Source organism: Oreochromis niloticus, linkage group LG5 (genome assembly GCF_001858045.2).
Source record: "Oreochromis niloticus isolate F11D_XX linkage group LG5, O_niloticus_UMD_NMBU, whole genome shotgun sequence".
In the NCBI taxonomy this organism is placed as follows: Eukaryota; Metazoa; Chordata; class Actinopteri; order Cichliformes; family Cichlidae; genus Oreochromis; species Oreochromis niloticus.
The window spans coordinates 21348945-21370981 of record NC_031970.2 but is presented as its reverse complement, the minus strand read 5'-3'; the positions used below and the strand labels follow the sequence as shown (position 1 = coordinate 21370981).

Genomic DNA, 22037 nt, shown 5'->3' with positions numbered 1-22037 from the left:
CTGGCGGGCCGTGTAAGCGTAGTTAACAAAAACACCCGTTGAAAGAAAGGCGGAAATTACCGGAATTCTTTTTTACATTTACGCAGTGTGTATTTGTTAATGTTTAAGAGCATTTTAAACGGATAGTTATATCGTTTTTCGCTTGGTTTTATCTATTTATTTTCTAATATGTCGGAATTATTTTAATTCGAATGAATGGATTAAATTATGCTTTTATTCTGAAAGGCTTGGCCCGGAAATGTTTTAATAGCTTCAGAGTTCATGCTTGTGTTTTGAAGCTCGTGTGCGCCGTCTGGTCTGTGAGTTTCGCACAGTGCCGTGATGAACAGCTGTGGGAGACTAGCGCGTGTGTTTGACCGGAGCTCCGGCCTGGATCTGCTCTTCTGTCGGGTCAAACCCCGGACAACCTGCTGCCAGTGTCCGCAGACAACACCGCCCCTCGCCCGGGGTCAGAGCACCGCTGCCAACCACACTCCAGGCTCCGACACAGATGACAAACCCCGGCTTAGAGCCATTGACCTGGCCCGTAAGATCCGAGGAGAGAAGTCAAAGACCCGAGAGACAGCGCCTCCCATGTCTGCCCAGCAGAGGAGGGTGATGGAGCTGAAACGGTTCAGTGTACAGTTACAAAATGTGCACCCCAACGTGCTCGCCAAACACCTCCACAGAAGCGTGCTGTACCAGGACAAGGATGTAGTGATCGTCAACAAACCCTACGGTGTCCCTGTGGCAGGTAAACCAACACTGGGCTGTCCTCTTTAATGTGATTACACTGACAAGAAGTTTGAAAAAGTTTTTATTTTGGGTTTGAAATAAAAATCAAATAAAAATAAATATCAACTCATTGTCATGTTCAAAAAACCAATTTGAGATCTTTGTAATAGGGTGTTTTACAATGGACATGGTCAGCAACAATATTCAGGTAGACTGTGGTGTTTAAACGATGGTACTAAAGGGCACAGAGTGTGTACTGTTCTGTGTGAACCCGAAAGATGATTGGGAAAATCCCAGCATAACAGCACTTTATAAAATACTCAGACCTGCCTGTCTGACGCCAAGAGCCATGCCACATTTAGTCTTTTAAATCACCTTTCTTTCCCATTCTGATCATGACTCTGAACTATTTTGACCATTATTGATGTCTACATGCCAAAATGAATGTGATTATATGATTATATATTTTATTGTGGTACATATTAAGTTGTTCTTAAACAGGCTCATTATTATTATCATTATTATTATTATTATTATTACCATTATCATCATTGTTATTGTTAGGAGACATGCAGTATCATTACTGAGAACAGCTGGAATGACCATGAAAAATGTCAGATGTCACACTGAAGCACACTGATGTCTAACTGGCACCACAAATGTAATGTTGCTGCTGTCGCCCAGATGACTCCGACGTCACATCCATCACCTCTGTGCTTCCTGTTCTCTCCAAAATGATGGATGGGATGAAGATGAAGTCTGATTCTCAGCTCATTCCCTGTCTGGGTCTAGAAAAGGACTCAACAGGAACTCTCCTGCTGGCCAGGAGGGATGAAGTGGTGGAGCACGTACTCGCTCTGAATAGAAATAACAAAGTGGAGAGGAAGTACTGGTGAGTAGGGGGCGCTGATAAGGATTAATGAAATAACGTACATGCTTCTACTCCCACTGCATGTTAGTTACATTGTTCCTCTTCAGGGTTATCACGGTTGGTGTTCCTGTGCCATCTGAAGGTCTGATTGATATTCCCATCATAGAGAGAGAGGTCACAGGTCCTCAGCCACACTACAAGGTGCCTCTTCTTCTGTATCATTGCTGTAAATATCCTTGTATGCACTGCTTTTAGCTTAGTAGTTAGTATGTTTATTAAACATTAAATTAGTTTGGGTGTGTTGTCCAGGGCATTTGAGTAAATTACTAGTTATTGTTTAAATACTGGTGTGCATTTTCCACAGTCTCATAACAACTTCTTTGATTTCAGATGGCTCTGAGTCCTCTTTACAGACTGAACAACGAAGGTGATGGTGTAACCAAAGTCCGAAGTCATCGCCAAGCTCATCCAGCAGTGACCAAGTACAGAGTCCTGGACAGCAGCAGCGGTTGCAGCCTTGTGGAGCTCCAGCCTTTTACAGGTAACAGTGCACATGCGAACAAAAGGAAATCATCCCAAATACCTGCCTGGAAACATGTTCGGTATTTTTCTGCTTCATTGTGTTCACAGGAGTGAAGCACCAGCTGAGGGTTCATATGGCCTTTGCTCTGGGGTGTCCCATTCTTGGTGACCACAAATATTCCCACTGGAGCAAACTGGCACCACAGGTAAGATGTTTACAGTCCCACAGAGAACAGGATGAAACAAGACCTCCAAAAGGACCTCAATTATTGAGCAACCCCTTACCGAAGGTAGAACAAAGTACAGCATAGTTTGTCATGTTCTCAAAGGTCTCTCACGTGCAATGATTTCTTGTAGGAAAACATTTTACTGCAAAAAGTGATTAAATCCATAATATTCATAAAAAATCCATAATAATGTCAAGCTGAATGCTATACATAACGTTTCATAACGTGAGCTCAGATGGGCATGATAGCGGGCAGAGGTTCTTCTTCATGTCTGAAAAATCGTGAACATATTGGCGTCTATCATAGGTAGAAGTTTGAAATATGAGAATATGTGATGAATGGATTCAGATACTTTTCAGCATGTTTTGCTGTGAATCCCAGAAGAGAAAAATAAAAAATAGTGATTAAGGATCCACAGCTTAATCACTGTTAGCTGCTGACATGTTGGTGGATATGCTTTTTAACCATCGTCACTTTTTAAAAACTTTGAACGACATTGAGATATCCATAGTGGTTGTTTGTGTTACTGAATTGTAATTTTAACTATAACACTGGGTTGAGAGGCTTTCTGACTGCACCTCCCAGATCACTTTGACTATGTTTTATTGTTCACATTTACAGTCATGGCTTTTGTTTGACCCTCAGTTGGGTAGGCTGATGATCAGTCTTTTTTTTTTTTTTTTTTTTTAAATATGTATACCAGTTTGATTTCTATTTTGTCACAAATGATGACTAAATAATACATTTTCTTCCACAGAAATTACCAGAACGTGTGTTGGGAAAACTTGGAATTGAACAGAGCAAGGTTCGGCACCTTCCTCTTCATTTACATGCACGACAGCTGACGCTGCCAGGAAGCAGCCAAGCTGACGTCAACGTGTCCTGCCCGCTACCGAAATACTTCACCCAAACACTGGGCCGACTGCATATAACGCTCCCAGATGAAAAACAAACGTGATCATCTCCTTGCTTTGTTTAGCGTTTTACAGTCCAACCCTGTCTGGTTGTGACAGGAATGTAATTTAAATGTGGAATAGACACCAGGTCGTGTAACTACAGCGCTGATACGTGTGATAGTGGACAGATGTGGAACAGAATGTGTTAATTATGAAAAAACTGATGCTATGGAACTGAATAAGAAACATTCAAATGTGTCATTATTAAAAAGACCCACAGCTCACTTTTTCTTTTTAGAAGACAGTAATCATTATGTTTCTGCTTGACATGACTCTTACTACAAAGATTCCATCTGCATATATTGTTTAATAACCTACTATACACACATACATGGAGGAATACGTTGGCAAAAATCCTTGATGGGTGTTTCAGATGTTAGTTTTATCCTGAGAAAAATCTCCTGAATGACTACAATATACAGTTATAGGTGACAAATTAAAGGAAAGATCCAACAGTATATGGTGGCTCTGTTATGCTAAGGAGGGAGTACGTCTCAGCTCACATTTATCCTATGTTAAAATGCTTCAGTTTTGACGCGAGTGGCATCTCCCAGGATGCAGGAGGGGGTTGAAATACTTGAGCTATGAAATTATGAAACAGGCTATGATCCCTGTAGTCACTGGATCTTAAACAAGAAGTGCCCTGCGGGGGTGTTTGGGCCATCATGGCCACTAACATGGTTAAAACACCCATTTAGAGGATATCTTCTAGATAAAGAAAAATTGTGTCCTTCACTACAGCTGCGTTAAAGAGGCAGCACAGCACAGGCAACCATCTTACTGAAACACCCTGGTTTTGCCTTCAATTTGTCACCGATCTGTAGCACTTAACCACGTGAATGATTGAGTTTAAACTTATTCCACAAGCAATATCATGTAATTATGTTTTGGAAAAACAGGCACAAGTTTTTCAGATTTAAACTTATCATACATGGTCCAAAATGTATTTTTAAAAAAGTTGTGAGCACTGGTCCCTGTAACTGTCTTAAGATTATTACTAGTTGGACTAGAGAATTAAGACGTGAACAGCCTGTGAGGTTAAGAAAGAAAAGATTACAGTTTTTTAATCATTTATAAGACTGACTTTGTACAGGAACGTGTATCATCTCTGCCCAGCTGAGAAGAGACTAAAATCTTGCTCACTTGCCGGTTCAAAGGTTACAAAGGTGGTTTCTTACAAAGGCAGCCAAGAAAACGAGAAGTCCAACCCACCGGCCAAAAACAGAGATAATAAGAAGAGAAGAATTTATGAATCTGATGAGCATAATCATGATACTCTCCTCAGAAGTTGTTCCACTTTATTTTAATGGCCATCGATGATAATAGTCGGGGTGGATACTGCATAGTCAACAATCTGGAGAACAAGTTCCTGTGAGCCAAGTCCTCAACCTAGCTCACGTTTTCTGGAACAACACCGATGATCTCTTGGATCTCTCTGACCACGATGATGCGAGACAGCATTTGTTCCACCTGCTGAATTGTGAGGGGCTGAGAGGAGTACCACATCGGGCTGTTTGGTGCAACGACAGGCTCTGGAGTCATGTAGTACGCATCGTTACGTCCTTTAACGCTCTGTGGGCTGGAAAAGAAAGTAAGCATGTGTCTGAGGGTGTAAACTGAAGAGTAATCATCACATAAATCCTACTAAGCTGAAGTGCTGCTCACCATTTGAAGAGGTAAAAGTCGTAAAGTTTGATGGGACAACGAAGAGGATTCGCAGGATCCTCGATCTGCTCTTCATACATGTCGTCGGTTCCTAAATGACGCAGTACACAGCCACAGGTCAACAACGGGCATTTCTGCTATCCAACACTGAGCTAATCACGACCTGAGCAAGAGAGTACCTTTTTGTCCAGCACTGTGTAGGCCTTGCCCTTTGAGAAGGCGAATACTGGTTGCTTTGTCCTTGGCGTTAGTTGGGTTCTTCCTTGAGTGTCTTAAGACTTTAGAGAAAGCTACTTTCATGTGCTGTTCAGGTGTTATCAGGCGGAAATACCTGCAACAAATACAACATTGTACCATATTCGGTATTCGACTCTGAGAGATTAGAGAGAGGATAAAAGACTATCAGGCCATTCAATGGTTACTCACTTAGTGTTGAAATACATTAGAGTTGTGAGCAATGTGGAAGGTGAATGTGCGCCAAGCTGTTTACACTCCCACAGCATCTCCTCTGTCACGTGACTTGGGATGATATAACCTAAGAGGGAAACATACCATGAGTAAGGCAGGATTCACATGCATGTGTTTCAGGCTTCAGTGCATCTCCGTCACGTTGAACAGGATGATGTGATGCCGAGCTGAATCGTCGATCTGCTGCTTAGCTCGTGCTTGCCAAAGAAATGCTGTTAACTGTTTCTGACAACGTGTCAGCCAATCAAATAACATTGCACATGCAGTATCCTCTAATCAATCAATTTTGCTAATGCAGAAGCTGATCATTGCCGTGAGCAATAAGCTCGTTATATATGTATAAGGTTAGTAAAGTGCAGCTAGCATGGCTAATGGAAACAGGCAACTAGAGCTCTTTTAATCTTGTGAATAACTGATGGTGGTTGCTATGACAATCATGCTAGAAGAGATCCCAAATGTCAAAGATGCCCATTGTTGAGTGTTTACATACATGTAAATGCTGCCTGAATATCGAAAAGAATTACAAAATTGTGGATTCTGCCTTACCTAAAGGATGTATAGTGGGTTTCCAGTCGTGCAGGATTTTGTGTAAACTTTCGCAAAATCGAGTGTAATATGGATCATTGAAAATATCATCCACACGTCCATTTTCAGACAGATACTATTAAAAACAAAAAAACAAAACAAAAAAAACCCAGAAAAGATTTAAAGATTATTAAGCAATTTCAGCCTTAGTTTTACTCTTCCTGCCTCTGTGGTTGAGTATGGGGATACTAACCTTCTGTATACACAAGAAAACATAATACAGGACATCAGGAGCAAACTGTTCTTCCTCGGATCCTCGTGCCTCCTGAGTCATCAGGGAAAGACCCAAGTTTAACTCCGCCACTGCACTGGATACCAGATCTTCCTGAAAACGCAGGGGCTGACGACCTGAACGCAGAAATACCAGAAAACACTACGTTTGGAGAGGCAGTGTAAAACTGACTTTACTTCTCAGTGAGCAAGAATAACAGTACGTACTACACAGAGTACTAACAGCAAAATGTTATGACTTCCTCTGGTTTCAGCAAGAGCTCACTGTTACTGAGACAACTGTGACAACTGTAACAGGCCTACTTACGTCCTATGGGCGCAAGCTTTGTTGTTTCCCGTTTGCTTAGTTCAGCATTTTTTCTCTTCACCCAAAGGCGCCAAACCTCCAGCCCTTCCTCTGGCTTTAGACACACAGGAACCAGAATCTCTGTGGGTACTTCGCCCTGAGCTTCAGTGGCTACTTGACCCTGCAGTAGAAGAGCAAAATAAAAAAATTAAAAAAGGTTGTTTTTGAGAAAGATGGCAGCAGAGTTAAACACACCTTATTAATTACATGATGGCAATTCAGCTACATAATAGTGTGATAAGTATTGTTACTATTAGTAGTATTAACTAGTCATAGTTAAACTAGTTCACATTCTTAATTCAGTAAAAGACTAAAAATAAACATGAACTTTTGAAAACACCATCATGATTATGACCAAAGCAACAGTTATCAGTTCTGTTCTGTTAGATTTGCACAGGGAAAGTTTAGTTCCAGCCATAATCATCGAGGACCAGAGTAAAACTGTAAAGACTGAGTCTTTTCTAACCTGCAGATGGAGCTGCTGGTCTTGTCCATCTTCCTCTTGACTCTGCTGTTGATTTGGGTCCCATATTTGCACTGACTGTGTAGTGTTGTATGTCCCTCCTACGGTCTGCACTGCCACGGGGATATGAATGTTCCCGTTCATGAACTGTGCTGGGAACAGGGTCTGCACGATCTCTTCCTGCGTTGCAGTGGTGGCCGAATGCACATCGGCAGACCTCGATGTGGAATTTGGGGACATTTTGTCCTTGCCGTTGGCGGTAGTTACTTGCACTGTGCTATACGTCTCCTGTGGTATAGCAATGTGAGTTACACCCTGCTGCTGTGGAGTGGAGTACACAGGGATGGTCCAGGTCTCACCTTGGGGACCTGTGATTGTTCCTGTAGTGCTGTACAGCTGCGCACTGTCAACTGTGAGCAAATCTGGTCGTAGGGACACATAACTTTGCTGCTGCCCTTGAGGGATGGCTAAAACTGTAGCCACCTGCTGCCCCTGTGGAACAGCATACGAAACAGCTAGTGGGACATCCATCTTACGCTTCTTGGCTGGTTGGAGAACAGTGGGGATAGTGCTGGGCCTCCGCTCTGCCTCCCTGATAGAGTCTTGCTGCTGAGCAGGAGTCATGGCCTCGATGGTCTGGATCTGGATTTGTTGCCCACCCTGTAACTGAATCTGCTGGCCGGCCTGAAGTTGAATTTGCTGTCCCCCAGGCAGCTGAATATGTTGCATTCCCTGCAACTGGATTTGTTGGCCACTTGACAGTTGGATTTGTTGTCCTCCAGCTACGGCGGCAACCAACTGAGCCTGAATCTGTGAAACACAGTAAACATGTTTTTTGTTTTTTTAAAATGAGGAAACATGGAAAAACCTGATAGACGTAACTGAAGTTAATCCTCTACCTGCTGTTGCTGCTCCTCTGTGAGCTCTCCCGGCTGCACAAGCTGGGCTGTTGAGATTCCCTGTATGTCCTGCTGAGAGGGGGAGGCCACCTGAAGAACCTGGCCAACTGTTTGGCCCTGCTGTTCTTGGATCTGAACCTGGCACAGAGGGAGAGAGTGAAAAACAAACAGACTTGTAAGCAACCTTCTGAAGAAATGAAGTATCATCAACACACTGAAATACTTTTCAGTGTGTTTCTGCTATGAACAACACAACAGTCATCAAAGTCAAAATTCAACCACAGAAGCCATAAGGGGTCTCACGTTTATACGTTTAAAGTCTCAGTATGATACACCCATGTCTGAGGTGATCGATCCTGTTTAATGACATTAATGTGAATTGAACAAGCATGAAACAGCAACCATAATCCTGAGAGAAAATGGATCATTTTTTTTGGCTTGTGATACTTCATAGAACTCTAACTTCGGCTACTAATCAAACAGATATTTCATTGGTTGTGCTACAAGGTCTTTAATTATCTGCACAACAGGCAAACAAAAAGCAAACACCCTTTTCCCCCAGTTACATTAATTACATTTAGAGGAGTGCAGATGTGAAAATTACTTTAATTTTTATTGCACAGAAGGACTAGAATGTGATGGTACAAATCAGTATAACCAGTCAGACCTGTATCCTCCATTTCCACCTGCACATTTTCCTACAGGAGAATCATTGTGGCCACAACATTTTTCTGTAAAGTGCTCCTTTGCGTGGTTTTCACATTTCCTGTTGGCTCTGTCTGCATACTTAAATACTAAGTGAAAGATCTTCTGTGTGTACACAGTAGGAAAGGGATTCCTTCCAGTGAGCCTGACTGTAGCCTCTCAGAATGCACTGCTTTGATATTTGGATTGGATATCAGTCCAATACTGACCCAAAAAGCTGGATCGAGCATTGGTTACAATGAGCCGATCCATTCCTTTGAGTTCTACAATGTTTTCTGTTTACTTTACCAGATAACAGCAGCAGTTAGCGCCACAGCTAACACAGCATGAAGGAGGTTTGGGGGCATTTCATGCTGCTACACCAACAACTTCTATCTGTACATCTGCAGAAGCATTTATTTAAATGGAAACTGTGGTCAAAGTGAGACACGACTGAAAAGTCTGCATGATGACAGTGATACTTTATCACTTTCTCTCTCTTAATTTCCTCTTGTTCACTTTCACTCTCATTATGCTCTGTCCAGTCATGCAAGATGGAAAGTTTTGTGTAACACTTTTTAGGAGTGTTTACTAAACTTATGATATCATTATAATTTAAAATGTGATCAACTCAATTAAAGTTCATTTCACTCCAGCTGTCTCATTCTCGATGAAGAAAGTAGAATGTCTGTAAATGACACCAGTTTGCAGCCTAATGACTCCAGTCCAGTGCAAATAGATTATATGAACAGGAATGCATTTCTTATTTTCCCCATTGTATTTATCCTCCCTTTGTCATTTTTCAATAATAAATACCATAAATTCTGTAAATTTATAACCTGTTTATTTTGTTTTACAAACTTATGAAAACTTAAGTGGCGTATGACCTCATTTCATACAAATGATTCACATCTATAGCTGATAAAGATAACACCAGTACACATTTTATGTGCTATAAGGGTGCCGTATTTTGATGGTTTTGCTAGAGCAATGTCTCACATTTACATTTTCAAATGTAGGACTAGGAGAAAAACCCAGGCATATCTGAGAGGAACAGCAACATGTCAGCCTCTGATAGATTTAGTAAAAATATTCCAGAAAACCACTCCTGCAAAAGGTGGACAAACTTTGAGGAGAGGCTAGCAGCTGCTGATGTGTAACCCAAAAGTAAACAAATGCCTCAAACGAAGCATCACTACGACAGGAAGAGCCAATGGTGAGTAGAAATTACCGAATTAATCACCTGCAGGTGATTAAACAGCTCAACCAGAAAAAAAACAACATAAAACATCCCAGGTAAAAAAAAAAAAAAAAAAAATGTTTTCAGGTTTATTATGTGACAATACTGTGCAGGTGTTTGAGGAGGTTAAGCTACTTTAGTTATTGATAAACTCAAATGTTAAGCAGTTATTTTATACTTTTATACAAATTTACATGAAAACGCTACCTCGGCTACTTTTGTGATTACATTTGACGTATGCTGAGTCACTGAATGTAATGCTGTTGCCACCTTGTTTTAACAGATTCACATTTCAAATTTCATTTCAGTAAAAAAGTGCACTTCATTTACTTACACTTACAAAAAAAGCTGCTGACTGCAAGTGTTTAAAAAAAATGTACTATTGTTTTTTTTCTATATCACCAAAATTATCACAAAGTTTCTGATGAAACATAATGACATAATTTTGAATCTATAATCACCCACCCTTATTTCAATCTCTTCCTCACAGTGAGGAATGCAGCTAAGATCAAATCAGTACATCAGCAGAGACTCTCAGTCAAAGCAGTGGTGTCAGATCAGAAAGGGAAAAAGCTGGATTGGTACATCCTTAGTAGCCTCAGGTTTTTAATGTCAACATAGATGCATTCTCATATGTGTGACAGTGTATCAGGCTATGCTATGGAGTAATGCACTGCTTTTTAAAACAGTAACTAATAATTTGTAACATGGAGACAAATGGCAGGTTGATTTGTGACAGAAGGATAGCAACAAGAGTTGAAAAGATGGTAGTGAGACCTGCTCTGATGTACAGTTTGGAGACAGTGGCACTGACAGTAAGACAAGGTGGAACTGCAGGTCACAGAGCTGAAGATGCTCAGATTTTTATTTGGAGTGACCAGGATGGACGTGATTCAGGTTGAGCAGTGTGGATGCAAACTTTAAGAGTTTCTGTGACAGAGGAGGATGCTAGGGATAGGGTGAGATGGAGGTAGATGATCCGACCAATAAAAAGAGTAGCTGAAACAAGAAGAAACTAACCTGCACTTGAAGCTGCTGTTCAGATCCTTGATGCAGCTGGGGTGACATCTCCGTTGAGGTCACCTGTACCTGTTATAAAGCATGTACATGTAATTGCAAACCACCAAACAACAGAAACAACATAATTTAACATCCAGTATAAAGTGTCTTACTGGACAGGCCAGCTCCAGGAGAGATCCTGCCACCTCCGTGCTGTCTGTGTAAACACAGTTGGCACCCTGCTGATGGTACACCATGGCTGTGCTGGTGGCTGCCCCTTCCTGCTGGCTGAACTCCTGCAGCACCTCTGGGCCCTTGGCAAGAGACTCCAGGAACTCCTTCATCCTGTGCTGAGGCACAGTGCGGGCCTTTTGCCGCACATATTCGTCAAAGGAGACCACCCCACTCTCCTGCTCGTTCATCGTCACTGGACCTGGAAAGAAGATTTTTCTTTTAAACTTCTAAGAGCACAGTTACAGCCATTGCATCCTAAACAAGCTGCATTTGCAATGTTCATGTAAAATGATGAGAGACAGCTTTTCTCTCTTACATACAAGTAAAATGATGCAGTTTAAAAGCTTGTCAGTAAGGTTGGGAACGTTAGGGTTACTATGTTAAATGCATTTGGCTTGGAGCTAATACAATGACTGTGCTTTGCTTAAATCAACTTTTCCTACAATTAAAAAACACTGCAATCACAGGTTAGCTGAAAGGTAAACCTAAATGTTTACTATGAGTGATTAACTGGATTAAATAGCAATGAAGTAATGAAGCAAGGCACCAACAATAGTGCCTCGTTTAATTATATTGACAGTTTATGTGACAGCTAGTTGTTAGCATGCTAGCTTAACAATGTTAGCTAGGTGCTGTTTTGCCACAATCCATATGGATAGTTCACTGTGTAGCAACCGCCGACTGCATTCTACACTGTTGAATACCAATATAATTTATGCAGTAACTTATATAATACGACTATAGTTTTACTCATAATAGAGGCTATCGAACTCTATTTAATACAGCAACACCTCGCTGGCTAACCACTGTGCTAACGTTAGCTAGCGAGCTAGCTCGGCGGCTCTGGATCCTGTCATGCTACCTTAAATAAAATGAAATCCTCTTGTTTCCGCCAAGGCACGGTGTTTAAAACCAAAAAGCCGATAAACGTCTAACAGCTACCACCAGCATACCATTTACTTGGCTACATAGCACATTTTAGCAGCTGTGCAATCCCGCAAAACAATGCCGTGATTACACGGAGATAAAATTTAACCACTGGCCGATTCTCTGACGTCTGCTTATTTCATGCTGAGCTCCGGGCTGTGTTAAAAGTTTACCACTTCCAGCAAAGCGCAGGTTTATTTATGCGGCGAAATCCCACGTCGTATCTTCAAAAAAAACACCACTCAGCGACACACGCACAAAACCCCACACACTGTTTACCAAGTGAGACATAAAATGACGGAAGTATAGGCCCCGAAAACAACGCGGCTGCTCTCCACACTGCTCTGCCAACCAACGGGCTGATAACTGCAGCTCCCATCCCGGTAGGAAGAGCAGCACTGTTATGAAAACTTACATGACATTTGGACAAGAAGTGCAACCACGTTTGTGTAGTTAAAGGTAGGGCATGTCTCATCTGTAACGGTGGGTCAACTGTAGTCTGGCAGTGCAAGATAATCACAGTGTCTCAGATTAAAACAGGGTCATTTGCATTGAAATGATAAAATCTATATACACAGATCTCCAGTCTGAATGATCGTAATAAATAGACACTTTTTTTTTTTTTTACAATACCACTCCTTTCATTGAGGACTAATTAAAAAAATCAGACAAAATAATGACAAAATAATGACTTATCATTGTCATACTATCAGAACAATATCTGTTCTAATATTACAGAAAAATAGGATCTGCATGGTTTTAAATTAGATAGATAGATATTGGCCACATTATGTGGTTAATTGGCCTTTGTTATCACTTTTTCAATAATTATGATTAAAAATTTTTTAAAATATTTTAGTAGGGATTTCTTACTAAAATTATTATTTTCAGTCAAACCGTTTTTATGTTACGATAGCTCTGTTTTTGATTTATTATTTTATTTTATTATTAACTGTTTAATTTATTTCCTCTGACTCTGGAAATCAAGATGCGTGACTTTAAATAAACACAAACATTTTCTTCCAGGATGGTTCTCCTGAAGCTTGGTAAACATGAATGCATGTGCCTTTAACTTGTTCTAACTTCCCCAGTCTGCCTTAAAGAGCCAGGCATGTGCTACTGAGGGCCTCCCCCTGTTCCCTCCACAACAAACTGCCTCTTGCCCTTCTTAAGGTGGACCTGGACAGATGCGCTGTGTGCATAGGCTGTGTCCTCTACACACTGGATAGGAAAGAGTTAATTCCCACACTCGCTGCAGACTCTCTCTGACTCTACAAGGGCTCTCTTATGGCAGCGTTTATGCAGTATGTGTACATTTTTCTTTAACTGCTTAACATCCTCCAGGGTGTTGGCAACACATCTAGGGTTAAGGATAAGGTCCGGTTAAGTGTCCACCCCTGATTATAGACTTTAAAACACCCAAATTCTAAATCTATCATAATTAACCCTGTGAGGTCTCTCATCACCAGCAATGACCCTAGAAGATGTAATTTTAAAAGAAAACGTCCAAATTCTTTGCAGTAAGGGGACAAAATTATTTTAATGTATGCAACAGAACTATTTTTTCCAGTATAATATATACTGGCTTTTCTCCAAACTACAGGGTTACGTTTATGGTTTGAGGCTACACTGGGGCTGTCAGCAAAGATGACTTGGACCTAAGAGGGTTCATGGGAAAAAAAGGAAAGCCACAATGGAGTGGATCTTTATTTGAAATGAAACATCTTCTAGTTTCTGAAAATCTGTCTGTTTAGCAAAATATAGCCCGAACACTATCACCATGGTGGACGTTAAGAGGAAAGAAAGCTGATCCATTATTGATAGAGAACCACAGGATTCATCTGAGTGGTGACTAACACTCTCCTAATTTGATCATAAAGCGTAAGTCTTTCACATGCATACTCTGGAAAAATAACGAGTAAGTTGGCATGAAACAGCTTACTTGGCTCGTGACTTACTGGCTTTGCATTATCACTGCAGGTGACTTTATGCCACTCTAAGAATCTTAATGTAATCCTTTTGAGAAGGATTTACCTAAACAGCTGCCGTTAAAACAAAACAGAAGGCTTGTAGGTTGTTATTAACAGTTGGTAATTTACCACTTTGATTTTCATTTTAAAATCCCTCATTTATGAACACTGCAAACAGTAAACTGGAGTTATTTATTCAACTTCTTTTTCTCCAGAAATGGGGCATGGTATTCAGGCCTTTGTTTTACTAGTGACATAGTGATGGAAGGTTGCCAAGTAACCAGCAGGTGCAATAAGCCGTTAGTTAGTTGTGAGCACGCCAGTCACTATGTTCAAGCCTCACAGCGATGCACCTTGTGTAGCACCTCAGAAACCAGGCTTTAGACATACTTTTACCAGAGATGCAGCACAACCCGTGATGCACTAAAAAGAAAGCAGAAAATAAGACTTGATCACAGGTAAGCCGATGAGTTAGACCGATTTGACAGCTGAATGATGTTATGTCATGTGTGTTTTATACTTGTGTTTGCCTGAATCACAACTGATCTATGAACGGGTAAAATATTTCAGTTTTTCAGAGTTTTTCTGGATTCACAGCATTTTCTAGTTTGTGTAATTGCATTTACCAATTTTTACCATGCGTGATTTATCACTGAAATGGCTACTTTATATTTTTGGTCCGACTGACTCATATTGTCAACAGTTTTTCCAAAGTTCTAACTATATTTCTACCATTAACACATGATGCACTAACTTCATAATCATTTTCCTCCCCATAATGCCTGTGAAGAAAGTGTTTCAGTGTTTATTTCAAGGTAAAATCAAATTTTAGCCATCTTGACATCAATAAATATCTTTAGTACATATTTTTGTGTTCACCAAAGCAGTTTTTGATTATTTAGTTGCTGTGAAAGGGTGGTAACAAAAGAGGAACTTTTTATTAAAGGGGGCTTTTCATTATCTTGTATGGCTGAACTTTTGTGTTAGCTTCAGAAAAACTGTAAAGCACATTTTTAGACTGTTGATTTTGGTTCTGGGGACATTAGGAACCTAAATGCATGGAAACATGTTTCAGTGCTTTCGCTCTTTCTTCTCTACAGATCTTGGCTGTCAAAAATGGGGCGTCTGCTCCTTGTGACACTAACCGTGTCCCTCTCTTCACTTGGAAGCCTTATTCAGTCTTCGCATTCACCGTCCAACTCTGGCTCAGTCCAAATAACTCAAAGTGGAGCCAGAAACAACAGCAGCCTGGACAGCTTGGCCAGGGAAGTAATCTTTCAATCAGAAAGTCCTGTAGAAGGCAGCCGGTATAGTGTTGGCAGCACGGAGTTGCAGCAACTCATCAATCAGACTGTCACTCCATTGAGCAAAGAAACCCACTCTGGGTATGGAATCATAGTGGGGACAGAACCCAGCCTGCACCACTCAGGGCCTCTGGACCAAAGAGCTGACAAAGCTAATACTTCAATTACAGGAAACACTCACCCCAGTGTACCCGTAATCTCAGAGGGAGCTCTGCTGGAAGGCGGCCACATAACAGCAGAGCGCTTACCAGAGAGTCATACCTCTGCTGTGAAACACAACTTCCCAACTCGTAAGTAAAACTGTGATATGCAAGTGAAGTAGCAAACATAGTGTATTACTTTACGTTTTTTAAAAAAAAAAATGCATTAATTTGTCAGGTGGTCACTGTGAGATCCAGTGTAAAATTATATCTGTCTTTTCACATTTTTGTATGAAAAATCAATTTGAAATCTATTTAAAAAGCAAATAAAGTAAAAGTGATTGATATTGGATCTTTTGGTTCCATGTAGCTGTCTGTGACACTGCGTGCTGTGCAACTATGCTACTAATCAGGCTAACAGTATGTAAAATTCACCATCAAATTATTTTTAATTAAAAAATATAAAATCTTCTCTGTCTTTCAGGTGGAGACCGCCCTAAACTTCCTTTCCATACCAGTGCATTTACTTCCATGATAAATTATAAACCTTCAGAACCTGGAGGCCCCTGTGTGCTGGGTGTTGGCCCATGTATTGTTCTTAAAAACTTTAATGGCACCAGTCTGCTCTGGGATGACATGAGGCGCACACTGGCGTTTGCCTGGGAATTGCACGTCTTTGGGTCTGCCAGCCTTTTCTCGCTGATGGCTTCCCTGGCAGTTTTGGGGACGACTGGAGCATGTACGCTTCCTCGGCCCCACTGTTACACCCTGATCCTGGCAAATAGCTTCCTAATCATGGGTGGTTCTTTGCGTACCATCCTCCTCATACTTGACCCCTATGGTACCCGTCAGATTCTGTCTCATGCCACCCTGGCAGCGCTACATAATGTTCCTCTGCAGCTTCTTCTGTGGGCGCAGCTTGCTCTCGCTCTGGTCACACTCAAAGGGTTAAATTTATTACTTTTCCCAGTAAAGCTGCAGCACCCATGGGTGGTTGGAGGGCTTGGTATATTTCATTGCTCTGCATTATTTGTAGCCGATCTATACTCTTCAACTTTAACCCCTGCTGTCCCTCTTTTGCTACAGACCCTTTCCCTCTGCTGGGGACTCCCATTTTGCTTGGGGATCCTCACAAAGGCCCTTTCCAATCTGCAACCCTTTCTCAGGTCCTCTTTACCACAGTGGGCTCCTTCACAGAGGGCCGAGAGGCGTGGAAAGCGAGTCACAGCAGGGTGCGCTTTCCTTGGGGTGCTATGCTGCAGCCTTCAGATGTATAGTCTCTTCTGGCTTTATGGGCTACTGGGAAACTGGAGGCGCTTTGGCTGGGGCTGGTGGCTCAGTCAGTTCTGGGCGAGACTCCTTGAGTTAGCCTGGGGATTCTCTTTGCTTGTCCTGGGATCTTGGATCTTCTGGACTCCATCTAAGGGTCACTCAAGGGGTGATCATGTGCAGAGCAGAGTGGAGTCATCCAAAAGAATGGAGGACAAAAGCTTTTGGGAGCGGGTGTTATCCATTGTGTGGAAAGTCCCACTAAAAAAATCAGAGAAAAGCTGGGAAGATCTGATGCCAAATAACTGGACCAAATATAACCTGTCAAAAGCAGGTGTCAGCAACAACACAATGTCCCCATATGACGATCGAACATCCACCCAAATATCAGAGCACAAGTCTGATCCTGGTAGTATCAGCTCGGACTCTCAGGCGGCATTGCTGTGGCAAAAAGTTGGTGAACGTGAGTGTATTCTTTCACTTATAGAGTTTGACATGCGGCCCCCATCTCCTATTAACCTCAGGCGCAGCATTGACAATGCTTTTCACCACGGACAGCTTGTAGCAGGGAGTCTGTTCACACCTCCGCCTCCCTCATGGACAATGGGCACCAATGATGAAGACGGTGGTCTAAAACCCTTCCCTCCAGCTTATATCAGCTACGGCTGGATGGACACAGAGTCCATTTCAGCATCTCTAGACCATTTCCAGGCCAAAGAACCAGTACAGTCACCCAGTGCTGCATCCGAAATTGATGGCAGCAGTGAGTCTCCAGCTGCTGTATACATGAGAGAGGAATTCTCTGCAGTGATGCATCAGCATTACTGGTCAGATGATGATATCACAGACCTCTAAGGACATAAACTGCTTTTACATAAACTATCATATTTCCTTTAGTAAAAACTGTTTACCATGGGTGGGTTTAATAATGCAAAAATACAGCCAGTATGACCTGAAATTTGTCACTTTTTATATGATCTTTATGTTTTTGAGAAGATGATGGTACTTTCACTTAAATAAATATGTTGAGTCAGATTTGTTTTCTCCTAGTGAATAATATGAGTATTTAATAATAATAAAGTTCTAATATGTTTTGTTCTATATGCCAGTGTTATTTGTGTATGTAGGACAGATGACCTTTAGTTCAGCAAGTTACCATCTCTTATCTGTTGGCATCTGATTAGTGTACCAACAGCGATTGGATGTTTTTACTGTCTTCTTTGTAAATAAATGTGAATTTATATGAGTAATATGATCAACAATAAATTTAGAAATTGAAAGAATACATTTTGTGCTAACCATGTTTTCCATCATACCAAATTTACTTTTATCGACTTTGCTTCAAATATGTGTGTGTGTGTGTGTGTGTGTGTGTGTGTGTGTGTGTGTGTGTGTGTGTTTGTATTCAAATCATAATAATGGCAGTCAGCATGGAGGTGTAAGGATGTAATCTTTTAGTAGATGTTCAGATCACTGAAAACTGGTTTACTTAAAGATGAAAAACTGAGAAACAGAAGATTTTGAGAAGAGGTGAAAAAAGGAATAGAATTAGACGTGTGTGGGTAATTACCCCAAACAAAAGGAAATTAATTAAACTTAGTAGCATTTAGTTGTGTTATTATTTAGCTTGAATTGATTGATATAACTACCAATGTTAGAAAAAAGTAGAAAATAAAAAATGTCTTTAACAGGCTACTCTGTGACAGGCGAATCTATTGGGAAGAACTCAACATTTTTAAAAAGTCATAAATTGACAAGAAAAAAAATGGTACAGAGAAAAAGTGGTAAATTCAGGATGAAATAAAGGTACATTTACAAGAAAAAAACTTTTTTAAATCCAAACTTGATGGTTATTTTTCTCATAAATATTTTAATCTTTTTATTTCTGCTTTCAGTGCCACTAATGTGTATGTCATAATGTCGTATTTCTCAGCGGTGCGCAAACACAAAAAACAGGATAACAGAGCTGATTAGTCCAGTACATGCTTATCATACACAACAAAGACTACAGGTTGACATGGCAGTGAATGATTGGCCAACAGTTTAAAAAGGGGGGGTGGTTCTGGAGATTACCTTTGAAATCATTTTACAAAAGCACTGTAATATAATAATTAAAGGTGTGATGCCTTGCCTCCATTTGCCGTATGTTGCAGTGACAGTTTCTCAACCGTTTTTCAAACTTTGTGATGATGGTGATGATGCACTGGCTGCTGTGCAAACACCTGCAGCAGTGTGGTTGAAGTTTAACCTAAAACTTTGCTGACATTCAAATGTGACCATCAGAGTGACTTAAATTAGACTCATGGTAAGTTTCAATAGCCTAAATACCATCTCACATCTGTCTTATTAAAGTTTATGTTCAAGAAACTAAGCGTAGTGTGTTGTGTCTGACTCACTGTTTACTTTTAAACAAAAGATTTGTTAATGATTAATTTTAAAATGTAAATTATTTATTTGGAATAAATCATACAAAACCCAGCAGACCACATCGATAAAATCAAAAAGTCTGAAGACGTAATATTCTAAATAATCTAAATCAAACACTTTTCATTTAGTGTATGAATATTGAATATGCATTGATAATACTGAGTTTAGATTCACTAGATTTAAAAAATGATTAATGGCTAATGATCAGATATTAAAGCTACTGGAGTGTTTACACGTGTAGCATCTGTGGATTTATTGTTAAATAGTTTTCTGGACAGTTGACATTTACTGCACCCTCTAATTGATGCATGTGCTCACAGATCAAGGTGTGATGGGCCCTCTTGTGGTCAAACATTGTAAACAAACATTTACTCAGTTTATTTCCTTGGAGGAATATTCTTTATCCTTTCCAGGATAAAGAATATTCACTCCTTCCTTTATGGGTGGATGGTGAGTTTTTGGTTACTTGCCTTTCGCTACCCAACATTAACTCTACTACAACACCAATCGCACCTCCTGGTGAAAGTGGTCAGGTCCTGCAGCAGACTCAGTACCCTCAGTTCCCAGTGTTTCCACAATACGCAGTTCCCATACCAAAATATATTCCCTATCACACATGTTTATGGTATTCCCTACCACATCCGTAGCTTCCCTCAGGTACTGTTGCAGGCTTTGTAAACTAAGAAGTGCCTGCATCTCACTACCCTGCATTCTCATTTAGGCCTCACGTCTTGTTTCCCAGACGTGAACTGCCTCTCCATAGTATCCACAATATCCATTTCCTCTGTTCTCACAATTCCCTGTGGGACCTGGAATTTTCCATCCCACAACCCCATCTCATCCTTTTGCCCCTCCTCCACGATTGTGGTTTTTGTAACCATACCTGTGGCCACAAATGATCACAAGTCCAATAAGTTCCCCACTTGTCTGTTTCTAGTATTTTCTCAATATACTTTTCTGCCGTTCTCTAACAAACTGCTCGTATCTCCACGGATCAAACTCAAACTGCCGAGCATCTTAAACCTGTAATCCAGAAGCCCACACCACAATACCCGAACACTCAGACTAACCAGATGGCTGTGTTGTGTCCTTCAACATACTGCTGTTACCATGTCAACAACAGTGTTGCCACCGCTCAGAAGCCTTTGACTCAAACATTTTATTATCCACACCCTTACAGGTAATGACATTATGTTCCTTGTGAGGCTGCCATGCCTGTATTTCCTGATCCTTCAGCCACACCTCTTACCAGCACAGCTCCATCTGCTCAGATAGAGTATCAGCCTGTCTGCTGTGTTTCCTCTTTGCCCTTTCCTTTATCATCGGAGGCCAAAACTGGAGTGAATTTGTTTGAAACACTCATACTCAACTGTTTTGTCTTGTTTTTCAGTCAGTCCATCACCTATCCTTCAGCATTCCTTAATGTGTACATTAAGTAAACATGCAGGATTGCTTTCTTTCATCTGTACACTGTGAACAGGTTGCTGCACATTTTACAATTACTTACTGGCAACTGGATGACAGTAAATTATTTTCAGTAACTATGTTGCTGTAGTTTAAGTTACAGTACATTAAATACAGCAACATTTTTGCTATAATATAACTGCAGTAAAATTACTGTAAATACTTTCTACATTAACTTAATAGCATACAGCTGCCAAGCTGCCAGGTCTGTCCGTAAGAAAATTATTGTATTTTTTGTTTTTATTTATTTTTTAATTATAGCAACAGAAGTGTCACAAAAGTCACTCTAGTTGAGCGCTGCAAACCACATCTAACTTTCCATCAAAAAAAAAAAAAATCACAATTAATCACCAAAACCTGTCACTACAAGATGCTTTTTAATTGTTAAAAGCACAATTAAAACAAATTACAACAAGTGACAATTATACTTATATATGGTGTCTTTTAGCTTGGTCTTAATTTTAATAACCAATAAACATGTCTGCCTGTCCTAATATCTGCGGCAGTAACACAGTGCTCTTATCATATCAAATCAAACATTCACCTGATGATGGTATGAGATGCAGAAACAGAGATTCACTAATGTTATTAGTATTAGCTATTAGTTTAGCAGCATCACTCAAACAAGGGATAGAAAGAGACACAATATTTACCCAATATTGGCTTCTCTTCACTGACTCCTGTTAAATCCAGAGCTGAATTTAAAATCTTTACTCTCATATTCAGGGTACATTCATAGAACCACATTATCCCAACAGAATACACTGCTCTCAGGCTACAGGCTTGTGCTTTCTAGAGTTTTTAAATGTAGAATTCAATGCAGAGCCTACAGCTATCAGGCCTGTCTCCCTTCTAACCAGCTGTTAGTTTGGATTTGAGACACAGACACAACCTTTACTTTTAAGATTAGGTTTAAAACTTTCTTTTCAATAAACCATTTAGGACTGGATCAGGTGACCCTGAACAATTGCTACAATAGATTTAGGCTGCTGTGAGACCTCTTATGACACTCTGAGCACTTCTTCTCCACTCACCTCTGCACACCAACCTGTGTTTATACACCACTACTGCGTGACATTAAACTGTATTTTTTTGTCTCCTGTAGTATGTTTTGGTCCTTGTCTCGCTTTGTTCTCCTTTATTCTTTTCTCTTTCCCCTCACTCCCCAACTGGCTGCCGCTCCCCTGCCTGAGGTTATGTCCTGGTAAAATGTTTTTCCTTCCCACTCTTGCAAAGAGGTAGCTCCTAGAGATCGTCTGATTCTTGGGGTTTTCTCAGAACAATAGAGGTATCAAGATGAGATCTCCAATCAATGGCAATCGCACATTTCCACAGTCTGGGATTAAATTCTATCCTCTGAGATGACTTGCTCCCACAGAGCCGGGTTGATTGGAGACTACCTTCAGATTTTTGGCAGTGGAAGGGATGGAGT

At 40.6% G+C, this 22037-nt stretch overlaps 3 protein-coding genes across 8 annotated transcripts; 2 read left to right on the top strand and 1 right to left on the bottom strand.

Annotated features, from left to right (window-relative positions):
* The first annotated feature begins 84 nt into the window (after positions 1-84).
* rpusd4 (RNA pseudouridine synthase D4) lies at positions 85-4043 on the top strand. Its single transcript, XM_003441417.5, has 6 exons — positions 85-733; positions 1399-1606; positions 1693-1786; positions 1976-2126; positions 2216-2313; positions 3092-4043. The coding sequence occupies exons 1-6, from the start codon at positions 322-324 to the stop codon at positions 3290-3292; spliced, it is 1164 nt and encodes a 387-aa protein (XP_003441465.1). The 5' UTR covers positions 85-321; the 3' UTR covers positions 3293-4043.
* On the bottom strand, positions 3820-12563 carry qrich1 (glutamine-rich 1). 4 transcript variants are annotated; one of them, XM_013269264.2, is made up of 12 exons: positions 12447-12563; positions 11044-11303; positions 10892-10960; positions 7948-8085; positions 7052-7858; positions 6547-6706; positions 6202-6356; positions 5970-6084; positions 5382-5490; positions 5135-5286; positions 4956-5046; positions 3820-4869 (listed from the first exon to the last, which is right to left on the bottom strand). In XM_013269264.2, exons 1-12 carry the CDS (start codon positions 12451-12453, stop codon positions 4680-4682), a joined length of 2253 nt encoding a protein of 750 aa, XP_013124718.1. In that variant the 5' UTR covers positions 12454-12563; the 3' UTR covers positions 3820-4679. The 4 variants fall into 4 exon arrangements, with proteins under 4 accessions (XP_013124718.1, XP_013124717.1, XP_013124720.1 ...); XM_013269263.2 differs by lacking the exon at positions 12447-12563 and adding an exon at positions 12311-12440; XM_013269266.3 differs by lacking the exon at positions 12447-12563 and adding an exon at positions 11967-12378.
* Positions 12330-17987, top strand: LOC102079555 (proline-rich transmembrane protein 3). 3 transcript variants are annotated; one of them, XM_005469604.4, is made up of 3 exons: positions 12330-12414; positions 15102-15595; positions 15930-17987. In XM_005469604.4, exons 2-3 carry the CDS (start codon positions 15118-15120, stop codon positions 17567-17569), a joined length of 2118 nt encoding a protein of 705 aa, XP_005469661.1. In that variant the 5' UTR covers positions 12330-12414; positions 15102-15117; the 3' UTR covers positions 17570-17987. The 3 variants fall into 3 exon arrangements, with proteins under 3 accessions (XP_005469661.1, XP_005469663.1, XP_005469662.1); XM_005469606.4 differs by having other exon boundaries at positions 12354-12490; XM_005469605.4 differs by lacking the exon at positions 12330-12414 and adding an exon at positions 12740-14459.
* The last annotated feature ends 4050 nt before the right edge of the window (positions 17988-22037 follow it).

Bases quoted from the DNA above. Each gene is read 5' to 3' on its own strand.
- qrich1 (XM_013269263.2), bottom strand. From the start codon at position 12,410: ATGGGAGCTGCAGTTATCAGCCCGTTGGTTGGCAGAGCAGTGTGGAGA. The intron at 6,707-7,051 runs GTTAGAAAAGAC...CTTCTACTGCAG, and splicing joins ACCAGCAGCTCCATCTGCAG to GGTCAAGTAGCCACTGAAGC. The intron at 6,085-6,201 runs GTTAGTATCCCC...TGTTTTTAATAG, and splicing joins TTTTCTTGTGTATACAGAAG to TATCTGTCTGAAAATGGACG.
- rpusd4 (XM_003441417.5), top strand. From the start codon at position 322: ATGAACAGCTGTGGGAGACTAGCGCGTGTGTTTGACCGGAGCTCCGGC. The intron at 734-1,398 runs GTAAACCAACAC...GCTGTCGCCCAG, and splicing joins CTACGGTGTCCCTGTGGCAG to ATGACTCCGACGTCACATCC. The intron at 1,607-1,692 runs GTGAGTAGGGGG...GTTCCTCTTCAG, and splicing joins AAAGTGGAGAGGAAGTACTG to GGTTATCACGGTTGGTGTTC.
- LOC102079555 (XM_005469604.4), top strand. From the start codon at position 15,118: ATGGGGCGTCTGCTCCTTGTGACACTAACCGTGTCCCTCTCTTCACTT. The intron at 15,596-15,929 runs GTAAGTAAAACT...TCTGTCTTTCAG, and splicing joins GAAACACAACTTCCCAACTC to GTGGAGACCGCCCTAAACTT.